This window comes from Rhagoletis pomonella, unplaced genomic scaffold, assembly GCF_013731165.1.
Source record: "Rhagoletis pomonella isolate Grant_MI unplaced genomic scaffold, Rhpom_1.0 Rhpom_scaffold_00002, whole genome shotgun sequence".
NCBI classification, from domain to species: domain Eukaryota; kingdom Metazoa; phylum Arthropoda; class Insecta; order Diptera; family Tephritidae; genus Rhagoletis; species Rhagoletis pomonella.
Window position 1 is genome coordinate 66,466,531 of NW_023458556.1, and position 13,123 is coordinate 66,479,653.

Consider the following 13,123-nt stretch of genomic DNA (forward strand, 5'->3'; position numbering starts at 1 on the left):
ATATACAAAATTATTCGTACAGAGATTTGTTCAGTGCTTTACGAATGTGTTTCGTAAAATAAACGTAAGATTTCGTAAATTGTACTGAAAAAATGCCTTACGAAAGTCCTTTCGTTATATTTACGAATGGTTCATAAAATCTTGTTTCGTTGTGAAAAATGTGTTCGTATTATGAAAGAAAGTTTCGTACATTGTACAAAAACCAAGTCTACGAAAGTTTTTCGTAGCACTTTTACGAAATTTTATTTTCAGTGCGGACGTACACCAAGCACCACGTAACTTTTTATACCCGAGCGCACTTGTGCACTAGGGTATATTAATTTTGTTCACATAATGGTTGTTTGTAACAGCCAAAACTAATCGAGACAGATATAGACAAATGTATACATAAATGCTCAGAATGAATAGAGAAATCGATTAAGCCATGTCTGTCTGTCCGTCCGTCTGTCCGTCTGTCCGTCCGTCCGTGTACACGATAACTCGAGCAAAAATTGAGATATCTCAACGAAATTTGGTATGTAGGTTTCTGTTAATCCAAGGTAGGTTGGTATTGAAATGGGCGAAATCGGATTCTAACCACGCCCACTTCCCATATAACGGTAATTTCCAGAAATACGAAAACTGCGATATTTTAGTAACTACTGAAGATAATTCACTCAAAAGTAATATTTACAATAATTTTCAGACGAAAAATAAGAATATTATAAATTTTTGGAAAATGGGCGTAGCCACGCCCACTTATGGTTACATGTGTATATCTTGGTAACCGCTGCACCAATTTCTTCCAAACTTGGCGCAGTTGTTGGCCTTGGTACAACATACTAAATGGCCGAAAATTTTAAAAATCGGACCACAACCATACAAAATCTTCGATAAATCAGTAAATATTAAAGCTAATTTATTCAAAATTGGTGCTTGCAACAATTCTTTACCAAGAAATACGTTTATGGTAAAATTTTGGAAAATGGGCGTGGCACCGCCCACTTATGATCACATATATGTATATCGGTAACCGTTATACCAATTTATACCAAACTCGGTATTTTTATTGTGCTTGCCACATAAAAGCAAAACGTTGAAAATTATTGAAATCGGATTTAAATTACGGCCGCTTTTCATATAACGATAAATTTCAGAAATGGTTGAAACTGCAATATTTCGAAATTTAAGGACGCTAATTTACTCAAAATTGATACACCCCTGCTTACCACCTAGCGGTAGCTTTCGGAAAGGTGAAAAAACATATATTTAATACTTGCGTCGGGTATTTAATGTTCGGCTCCGCCCGAACTTAGACTTTCTTACTTGTTTAAATTATAATTTTAATGTAACAAGTGTACTAATTTTTAAAACTTTTAAATAAATCTTGAAACCCGCATATATGTTAAGTTAATAGCTTATACACTAGCAAATGCTTTTATATTAGCCTACTTGTAAAAAATTTTAAACAATAAAAGCTTACTCCGTTGGGCTGAATGAGTTGATTTGTTAATATTTCCTAATGGTGAGGTTCTCAATTCAAGTCGATTTACGCCATATTCTATAACTGAATTAAAAGAAGTTTCTTGGAAATTTAAAAGCTTTTATTGTGTTGTAATAATTCGCTGCGAGCTCCGCTCCCGCTCCCAATAAAATATTTATTTTGTTTATTTAATTACTTACTTATCGAACCCTAACCACCCAAGATATACCGAATTCTTTTTTTATTTTCTTTTTGATGCAGATATGCATCTACATACTCTATAAGCACTGCTGTATCCAAAGAAAAATTAAAAGCAAGAACCGAAAATTGTTTTGAAACGGATACGTTTTTGGCTGTCTTTACGAATTTCGTCTTATTGAATTTTTCGTTTAATACGCTTTCCTTCTGCTTTTTCATGGTTCGAAAAAAAAAACGAAATAGGGCAGCAACTGAGGGCTCTCAAACCCGGCTCCTTCTGAAAGCTAAAGAATTATAGTTTAAAAAACTAAAGCCTCGCTATTATAATTTCCATTCGTACTGTCATCAGGTATGTAACTTGAGAATAGAAATCGCTGCATCTTTTAGGTGCATTAATATTACATAGTTACATACCGAGCTAATAAAAGGGAGGTAAAAAATACTAGCACGCTCCTCTGCACCCACTGCCGACTACGTGTACATGCTTTCAAATGTTCAGCTTGAACAAGTAAAATACAATTATTGCTTTCAAATAACATCATCACTTTCGAACGTTTTCCGGATCAAAAAATGAATGAAAATTTAAGTCCTTTTTTCGTTAGTTTTCGGATGCTTAAAATTGTACGAGACCGCACGTCGACAAAATTAACGTATCTCTGCTGTTTGGCGTGGCAATTATCCCTGACTTCCGGGTATTGTGTAATGAACAGTATATCCAAGTATAAACAGAGTGCAAATTTATTTAACACGCTTGTTTTCAGTGGCAAAAATAAAAGAACTAAGTAAATTTAATTTTCTTTAAGGAGCTAAGGAGCTAATGAATTGTTTTAGCTCTTTGCTTCAGCCTCACCCCAGCCAAAATCCTTTGCTCCTTAGCGCCTTGTTCCTTTGCTCCGCTCCGCTCCGAAGTCCTGGTTTTAAAGCTAAAGAAACGGCTTAGTAGTTCTATATTTAAAATAGTCAAGAATATCCTAAAGCCAAGTTAGCTTTTAACAGTTGAACTTTTTGAAGTTGATTTGCACAGTGAATCCAGTAAATTAGGGATTTAAAATTATACCATCGTAATTCTTGTTTAATTCTCTATAAAAAAATGTGGTCAAAAAAGAAATGGTCGTTTTGCAAGAATTATTTTTTTAAAATATTTTTCTTTATGACGAGATGGTTTATTTTGTGAGAATCAACAATTTTTTGTAATTTGTTTTCGAAAACTTATGTTGAGATATATTTAGTAAGGTGTTAAATAATGGGGTTTTGCAAAGTAAAATTTTATTGCGGATTTCGTTAGAACCTATCCAGATATAATATTTGTAGGGCAAGATTTTTCTTTAAGGTGACAAACCCTTAGAAATGAACGTGGCAATTGCAGGACTAAAGTTAGCAAAAGACAGATTTTATTGCGGATTTCGGCAGAATATCACTTCGTTAACAATAGTTGTTTCACTACTTTTTCAATCCATATAGATATTCTGGCGAAATCTACAATAAAGTCTAAATTTTTGAATTCTGGTTTTAATATAGCTGTGGCCATTTCAATAATATTCTTTTATTGAAAACGTCAGGATGAAGTCTCTATGATGCGCAGAACCCGAGATATAACGATTTGAAGTAGTACATGATTAGTAAGAATCACGATAAAATGCAAACTTTGACAGATCATATATACGAAGAAAAAAAAGAAATTCCTCGAGTACGTGTTAGTTTATTTCATGAATAGAACCCATAAAAAAATTTGAATCCAATCGAAAGTGTGACATCAAATGTGGTGTCCAATATGAAAATAAATGTCTCATATTAAACTGATTTTTTATGTTCTGGATTTCAGAATCTGGAAAAGTTTACATATTTATTCTGAAAAGAGTAAAATTATTCTTTGTAAACCCATATTTAAACCCGAAAATAGAGTTCAAATTATTGAATTAGCAAAGTTACGTAAAAAGTTTTTTTATACAAGATTTTAAAATTTCAGGGTTAATTTAGTGGATTTTTCCCTGTTACACTTTAATCTACGTTACATAACTTATATGCTTAGCACAATTAGTCATTCATATAAACTAATCTATGGCTATGACTTACTTGTCGCGTTTGGGTTTCTCGTCGGCACTCTCGTCCTTCATAAAGGACGGTTGCAGGCTAAAGCGCCTTCGTAGGTGACGGCCACGCATTTTGGCGGAATAATGGATATGCCGATAAAAAGTTTCGCTGCGATGGTATTATAAACGGTAACAGTTGCTGTCTGCAGTCCTTAAAGAGCAGCTGTAGGGTGTCGTCAAATTAATTGCGAAGTGTTTACAATGTGCCTATGGAGGGTTGTAGATACCCGTAAGGAATTACGGAGCTGCTGCTGTTTGTCGTCGTTCCAAATGGGGCGCGCCCGTGCGACACGAAAACAAAGTGCCGCTTTCTTCTACACGTGCAATCTTTGTGCTCCCACGTTAAATGCCTTTGGCCGATTTTTCGTCGTCGCTATGGAAATGCAGCTTACACATGTGATATTAGTATGTAACTTAATTTTTTTTTAATATTTTCTTGCTGCTATTGTTGTGCGGTATTAAATCTAGATAAATGTCACAGTTACATTTTACAAAACACTATAAAATCCGCGACTAAATAGTGCCTTGGGGTTTAAAATTTTGCACTACGTTGTTTGTTCTCAGTTGGCGAATTGAATAAATTCTTGATGATTTGCAACAATGTTGAAGCGTTCTCCTTGACAATTGCACTATGGCGTGGGAAGTAACGCTTAAATGCACACGCATACACATGCACTTACACAACGATGGCTGTCAAGCGTACACGCAATGTGTTTTCCCGTAATTTGTAACTTAATATTATTATTCACAACTGGTGATTTTGGTTATGGTTTTCAGATTTCCAAGCCAACTTTTACGTGTTTATTTATTCTTTTAATTTCTGTCTTTACAGTTCAGTGAAATTTTCTTTTTTAGTGTTTCGGTAGGAGGAGTAGTGTCCCAATGGAATTACAACAGCTGTCGGTTCAGACAACGAAATGGTACGTGCTCCCATTAGATGCTTCCTGGTGACTGAGCTCACGCCCAATCTTCCGCTGAATTCTTCACAAATATTTATTCAGCAAATGTGCCTTCAAAACAGCAGCGAAAAAGTTTTTGTTTTTCTTTTTTATGATCGCCTTTTATTGGTATTTGTTTTATTTAGGCGTTTTTTATGTTTTATGTTCAAATCAGTATTTTAATTGGAGCAAAGGCATTTAGGCAATTTTCGCGCTGAACATTCTTGCAGCATTTTATTCTTTAGCTACGCTCTGCAATGACAAAAAATAGAAAGCTATTAATTTCAGACTTTAAACGATTAAAGTGATTCCTATAAAAACTTTCGTCTTAAATAATTTGGTCATGTTTGAACCCTGTGTACTGTTCATGCTGCATATAATTCTTGGTGATTTTTTATAATTAACAGAAGTTATTCAATAACTTAAATGTTACTTAACTTTGTTAAAAATCAAAACTGAATATTGCCAGACTGTTTCCATTGGTGGTAAGTTCCACAAAATGCTTTAAGTTTGCGTAATCAATTGTTATTCTTTTCCTACATGGCGTATGAGTAACATAATTTCCTGCTCGTATTTCATGAATGAATCGAATTGAATTGGCCATTTCAAAAACCCACACATTTCAAAAAGTCACACAATTGGAATCGTACACGAATCAATAAAAACTGTGTGTTCACAATTAAAGGGGTTTTAAAGGACTTTTTTTGGACTGAATATAGTGCTTAAGTTTCAAGAGATTAAAATGTCGAATAACTTTTTTTATTTTATTAATATTAACAAGAAAAAAATTCGGAAAAACTGTCCTTGACTTGTGTTGTTTTAGCAATAAACAGGGTTAGGGGTAAATAAATTTGTTACTGTCGAAATTTGGCCGTTTTTGAAGTTTTTTAGAACCCTTGGAGTGGTTTTCTAACTTAGCACGTGGTTTAACTTAAAAGGTGCAAAATATACTGCTTTGGAACTGAAACGTGGCTAAAATTTTGTATATCTTTAAAGGTCTTTGGAATACTTTGGTAGGACTTGGAATTAACCCAATATAGATAGTTTGATATACATCGATAATTCAATAAATTTAAAAAACACGAAAATCCGATTACTCTACAATATTCGATAAATCGACTAGCTTCGATAAATTTCGATAACTGTGCTTTTCGACGGCTTTATAAATTTCGATAGCTCAAAAATGCATATACGTCGATATAAATCGATAGCTCGATAGACCTTTGGTACCTCTATGAATTTCGATAACTCGGTTAATGGAGAACACCAACTTTTTCGAAAGCTATCGACAAACTTCGATAAGCAGTTATAACTCCATAAACTTATATAAATTTGATATTTCGATAACTCAATATATTTTGAATGTTCTACAAACTTCGGTTCAGTAAATGGAACATTTTCAGTAGATCAATAAATATCGATAACTCGATAAGTTGAAGGAACTCGTTACATTACGATAACTCGATAAATTTCGTTTATTCGCTAAATAATGTAAATTAAATATATTTTGACAAATTTCGGTAATCCCATAATTTTTTAGAGCTCGATAGCTATCCGTAAATTTCGACAACTAATTTTCTTTGCCTATAAAATTCGACAACTCAATAAACATTGCTCAATTTGAATAATTGGATACGTTACGATAACTCAACCGTCTTCACTCCTTTGTCTTAATCTTTATAATTTATTTCTCTATCATCCCATTTGTCTTTATTACAAAGTTGCATTTCAAATACGAAGTAAAACAAAATGCGAAAACAGCTCAATTGAACGATTTTGGCCCTAATTTTGAACTAACTTTGAAGTGTTCAACTCGGCACCCGCTGGCGGTAGCAGAGGAAGAGGGAGGCCCCCAATGCGATGGAAAGACCAGGTGGAGAAGGACTTGGCTTCACCTTGCACTTCCAATTGGCGTCAGTTAGCACAGAAGAGACTCGACCAAAATCGTTTTGGCGGTTACAGCGCCAAATAAGAAGATGAATGGAGCTTACGTACATATATTGTTTTGCAATGCGCACGTTTTTAGTTTTTTTTTCGCTGACTGTATTTCACTTCTTAATTACCCTTTTAAAAAAAAATATAAAAAGAGTAATTAAGACGTGACAATTTTTTATAAAAATTTGCATAATGTTTGGAATTCTAAAGTTTGGAGTTTTTGTTCCACTTATTAATTATTAGCTATAAATTATAGAGAGTTATTTTCAAGAGTATTTCCTGAGGAGCCCTATAGTCGGAGGAGAAAGATAGGCAGGTCATTGAATTATTTGGTCTTTGCTGTCTGATGCTATTTTTTTGTACCAGCCTCAAAATCAAATTTCTTCAAATTTTTATAGATTTTCTGGGGCAAATCGTATGTAATAGTTGAGGAAAAATCGAACGTCGATTCTCGAATTCTTTGAATCGATCACGGATCGAATTGGAAAAAAAACGACAAAAAATCGAATCGGCAGGGGTCGATTAGTCGTACTCCGATTTAATCGATTTAAAAACGGCATTTGCACTACCTATCGCATACCCAAGGAAGCAGATACATACATATAGCATATTCTTTAAATTTTGTTACTTAAAAAAACCTTCATGTAACGGTCCTAGAATTTTATCCTATAGTAGTTGCAGTACGTTTCACTGTGGATGAAATTATGTTTGCTGTTTAGTTGAGTTAATCGCCCTTTCACTTGTATCAAACTTTAATATCTGCTGGAAAAATTCAGATGCTGCTGGGACCAGGGATCGAAACCAGATCCGCAGGAGTGGTAGCGTCAACTAACCACATTATACATACAAATGTGCATGCCAAGATACACACTAGGGTTGTTGCGAATATTCGCATTCGCATTCGCAACTGCGGAACTTCCCCATTAAAATTAACATTCGCATTCGCTTTCGCATTCGCAACAATCAATGCGGAGCTTTTGCGAATGCGAATGTTGTTCAAGTACACCGATAAAACGTATATATGGCAAACAAAATGACAAATTGTAGCCAATATTTTTGCCTGTGGTCGTGGGAGTATTGGTGTAACAAAACTGGTCAAATGTCATATATATCAACTTTGACAAAAATGTCGCTAAACATATTATTTCTTAAGCTATATAACCGCGTTATCAATGGGCAGTCGTACAAGTTCCAACTTCTTCTTGACCTTTGACGTACGTCAAAGGGAACATAGTCTTTTTAAAAAAAATTTTTTTCTGTGCCTGCATTGGTTTCTTTTTTTATTATGATTTTTTTGGACCAATCTTAAAAAACTACTAGACACAAAAGAAGAAAGTGTGCACTGTTCATAGGGATATACATTGAATCCTTGGCTAAAAACTTCTGTGGTAAAACTGTCCCTTCTTTGCTATTTAAAGTCAAAGAGTAAGCTCCTTCAATAGGGATTTCCAGCAGAAATGATCAACGTCTGGCTATAAAGAGAATCGACCCATTAAACATCAAAAAAATATTTCTCCAACCCTGGAGAAATTCATAGTTCTCAAGTTGATATCCAACATAATTCTCCAACTCATCTCTAACCGACGCGCATATACGTAAAAAGTGATAAAGAAACAAATTTTTAATTATCAAGTGAAAAATGAAAGCTAAATAAAGAGGAAAATTACCGACAAAAAGTAAATAATCTAAATAAAATAAGTTATTTTACTATTTCAATTTCAGTATTTTAATGATATTTTTGAGACCAATTGGAGAATTACTTTGGAGTTCAAGTTGAAAACTAGCATTTTCTCAACTTGAGAAACAGTACTTTTTTCATACAAAGAAAAATGCCCACCACTTGATGTACTGTTAAGAAACAACGTTGGAGATTCGAGAAATACCTTAGTTCTCAACTCAACCTCAAGTTAAGCTCAAACCTAAATGTTTGTTGGGGATGCTCAAATAATTAAAAAACTATAGGTCTGACCTTTAATAAGATAAGAATTACGTAACTATCTGAGATTCGAATGCTTATGAAAAACAGGGTGCTTTAAAAAAAAACCAATATTCTGATCTGATTCGGCTGGCAGCCACGACTTTAAAAACAGAATTTTGTTAAAAATTTCCATTCCTGGAAAATAATAATTTATTTTCCATATCCACCTATTTAGCTCGCCAAAAGCACACATTTTTCAAACCAGTTGCAGCAGAAAGTATTAAAAATGAATTACAAAAACTAAAATCGAAAAACGCTGATGAAGTTACAGATTCCCCAAATTCTGAAACAGCCAATGAGAATGAAGAATTCTTTTTAAAAAGCTTTAGAACAACCTGATATATGTATCTGGTTTGGCTTGTAAGCGCTGTTTAAACAACGATCTCGTCATTATGCTAGATTCTAATTGTTTCTTAAAAATTCTTGACATCCGCATTCGCATCCGCATCCGCGGATGTTAGCTGTTAGATATTCGCATCCGCGGATGTCTAAAATTCCACATTCGCAACATCCCTAATACACACTTTCTACAACGGCCAACATTGCTAGTCAAGTTCTTTGACAACGTGTCCCAAATAGTGTATATGTATGTATGAATGTACATAAAAGTTCACATATACATACGTATGTATGTAGCTATGTACATATGTATGTATATAAGTACGAAAACTTTTCCAACCTCATTTCAGAAAACCGCAAATTTGTTTGCTTTCCGTAAACGACAAATGCAACTCGCCATTCGCTGAGAAATTTTGCGTAAAAGCGAGCGCGGAAGCGCAGAGTTAGATGATGTGTGCATATTGCGTGCATGTATGTATAAACATTAGGGCGGGTCAATTCTGTATCTGTATTTCTACTATGCGCGTATAGCACATATATATATATTCTAAGCAGATTTGCCGAAGAAACCATGGGCCTAAAATAAGTTTGCACTTTGCCTAATTGCGAAAATAGGTTTCTTAGCATTGTGCTGTAGTGTCGTATAGAAGTGCTTAAATTTTGTATTAAAACATGTTATAGAGGTTTTCTGGTATGAGGAACCCAATTCTGTACTTATATTTTTCTTAAAACTTCCACAGGGTTGGCAAACTGAGTGAAAAATTTCACATTTTCTTCGAAACCAAACGACATATTAAAATGAATGTTTGCATTGTTATTCTTCTTATTCTTGTGTGGCGCCATAACCGCCTAAACGATTTTTGCTGAGTTCAACAAAGCACGCCAGTCGTTTCTCTTCTGTGCCAACTAATGTCAATTGAAAATACCAGGTGAAGCCAAGTCCTTTTCCACTTGGGTTTTTCATCGCAGAAGAGGCTGCTACCACAAACGGGTTTTGAGGTGAATACTTTCACAGCTGGAGCGTCTGTGTCCATTTTTTAATTCTCTGCACTACGTCCATGCCGTTGTATAGTTCACACAGCTCCTCGGCCCATCGTCTGCGGTATTCGCTATTGCCAACCCGTAAAAGCCCGTAAATCTTCTGCAGAAACGTTCCCTCGTAAACTCTAAGTGCCACCTCGTCAGCACGGAAATGAAATGTTCCCTTCGTAATTTAAGTACATAATGGACATCGGTTTCTAGGTCGCCAAGGGTTTTCTTACAGGAGTTCGCCGTGATCTTGAAACTTTCCGTAATTCGCCTGGCTCTCTTATTGCGGAAAATATGTGTCGCTTTTCTCTTCAGATCCCTGCATCCATCCCGCATAGCTTACATTGCGCCTTGTGAGTGGCATTTTTTCTCTCAACAGCATGGTGACTTCCTCATCGAACCAAGTGTCCTTTCGGGCCCGCTGAAAACTAACTACTCATGGGGTGGCGGTGCGTAGTTTTCGAGAGATGTGATAACACTGTGCTCTCAGAGAGCAGGTGCGAGAGGGGAGAGGCGAAGACGTTGACAGTCTCTTCTGATTTTAGCTTTTCAACGTTTAGCTTTCCTTGTGTTGCTGGACGCGCATTTATTGCTGCACAAATTGGTCCGATGTTTAGTAGATATGCCGTTTTTAAATTTTGTAGATTTTCAAAAATCGTTTTTTTTTGTTTTTAATTTCGATCAGGCATCTCCAGTGTTTAGTCCTCACTACGTACGTCCGTTTAAAATAATGGAAACGTGCCTTCCCTCTATCACAACATGATGATTTGGTTTCTCGTTTTTTGAACTGGAGACAGCCACTTGCCTTGATCGATCTCTATGCTGCAACCTAGTATTGCATGCTATCATGTTTAGTGTCACCGCGGAGGCGATCAATCTCAGTCCATTATCGGACGTTTCGTCGTGAAGGCTGAGTTTTGCTTAATATCGTTTGGGGCCAGTGCTTGTAGTATGTGCGCTCCAAGTGCCTTTAAAAGATATTCTTTAATACTTAGTCCTTCTCATACGTCGGATCGTGGGCGCAAATGAGCGAGATGTTGAAGAATCTCGCTTGTGGATTGTGGCTAGACGCTTGTTCGCCAGGGAGATGAATAGTACTTGGCGACGGAGTCCCACCACAAACCCAATACCGAATTTATGCTTATATTTAGCTGTCATAGCTGTAGTAGACGTTGAAAGGCCCCAAGCGTTGTTTGCCTTTCCGCCTCGCATTTTTGGAATGGCAGTGATGTCAGCCTTTGTCTCTTCGAGGACATCAACTAGCCTATTAAGGGAACATACTTCCAAATCATAATATTTTAATCGTTAGCCATGGTCTGTAAATGTTCTTTCCAAAACATATTGTCGCTATATGTCAAACTATCGAATGTGAAAATGCGATATTTTTCGAGAGAGCAAAAAACTGTTGTAAAAAATGTTGTTGTCATTAGGAAAAAGTGTGGGATTTGACACTTTGTTCAAGCCAGTATCCTCTGCTTCTAAGACGACTAGAAATTTGATGATTTACCATCTTGCGTATCATTCAAGCGCATGCGCAAGGTATCGTAGTTGAAAAAGCATTTTTGCTCATTCGGTAGATTGACATGGTAGCGACAATATTTGAGTTTTGGAATCGGGTGAAAGATAGCTAAGTAATCTATAGGTTAGTTCTTAAGGAAAAAAACATGTTGGGTAAAAAAAAATTTGGATTAAGGGACTATAGGATACCTATTTACATGTTGTATTCGATCCTACCTACAACATGCATCACGTTCTGTTTCGGGTACAATCAAATTTTATGGTAGAACTCTACAAGTTCAGTAATATTCGGTTTGTTTAATTCCCCAATACCACTCATTTAAAATACTTTTTTGATGAAATATTTAAGTGCCTTTTTCATGAATCAAAGAAACCCGTTCATACATTTTTGGAAATGCGATTTTACAATTCTAGGGAATTAGAGTGGTCCAAATGTTTTTCCGAGATAGGGTTTGGGGCACCTTCCGAAATGTTCCTCTTGTCGACTTTACCTTTCTAAGTATAGTTTTTTTACTAAAGTATAAATATTTTACTCTAGAAATATTGTGTACATGTATTAATGAAACAATTGGTTGAGCAATTTAAGCGCTATATATGCCTCAATAATCTAAAAAAATATCAAAAGCTTCAGTTGCCGTGACAACAGTAGCTTTTTATAAAAATCACCAATATTTTTGCCAGTTTAACAGCGATCCAGTAGCGCATTCCCAGATCATTGAGCACCCTGTATTGGTCACAGTAGAAAATTTAAAGTTGGCATATTACAAATATCTAAATGAAAAAACTAAGTTGGTGCCCGATTTTCCATGATGACATTTTTTCACCATACAAAAATTGGACCACTCTAATACACATATACCAGTATGTAAATACTGACTGTCAGCTGCCACAAAAACAAACGGACACAACGTGCAATGCAATAAGCTAGGGCAAAAGGTCAATTATTTTCCAGGAGCTGCTGCCCTCGTAGCAGAAAAAGTTTACCGCACGCGTTCGAGTTGAGTCAGCCGTTTTTACTTTACAATTCTGTTTGTGCTTCGTTTTGGCGAAAAATGGCGGAAATACCTTCCGGCAGTTGGAAGTTTTGCCGATAATTATCATATTTTATACTTGTTGCTATCTAGTGCCTTTCTCTTGTTTTTGCTGATGTTGTCTGTTAATGTAAGAAGGCATATAACAGCACAACCCATTGAATATCTTTAAATTAGTTGTAAATTTATTTTAAATTAATTCCTCCTCGAGCTAAACACCTAACTTTTCGTTGTATTTATGTAATTAGGGCGACTGCTGCTTCAGTGGCTTTTCTGCTGTGGGTTCGTCTTGCTGTTTTACAAAATTTTTATACGAAAATTAGTAGCAAAGAAGCCAAAAAAGAGGAAAAGGACACCACAGCCATCTTGTTACGTTGCAAAAATATGGGCAAAGCTCTTTAATTGGCAAAATCTTACTAGGAACATTATACGAAAGTATTTTAAATACAAACTTTACAGTTCAGGGCTTAAAGAGGTCTAGATTTATAGGCAAAAATGTCTACTTTAAAAGATGATGGGTGAGAAAAAAGTACAAGGATTGAAGTAATCCATCTTTGTTTCTTAAAAAACTTTCAATCATACTCCCATATAAGAAAGTAGTTGTA

The 13,123-nt window shown here is 35.4% G+C and overlaps 1 protein-coding gene across 1 annotated transcript in view; it reads right to left on the reverse strand.

Moving 5' to 3' along the window:
- The window catches only part of LOC118733997 (ras-related protein Rap-2a), a gene marked incomplete in the record, with an annotated part of 87,483 nt that overhangs the window by 36,527 nt on the left and 37,833 nt on the right, over positions 1 to 13,123 (reverse strand). Inside the window, 1 exon segment of the mRNA XM_036463664.1 lies at positions 3,734 to 4,927. Within this exon segment, the coding sequence (XP_036319557.1) occupies positions 3,734 to 3,822 (89 nt within the window).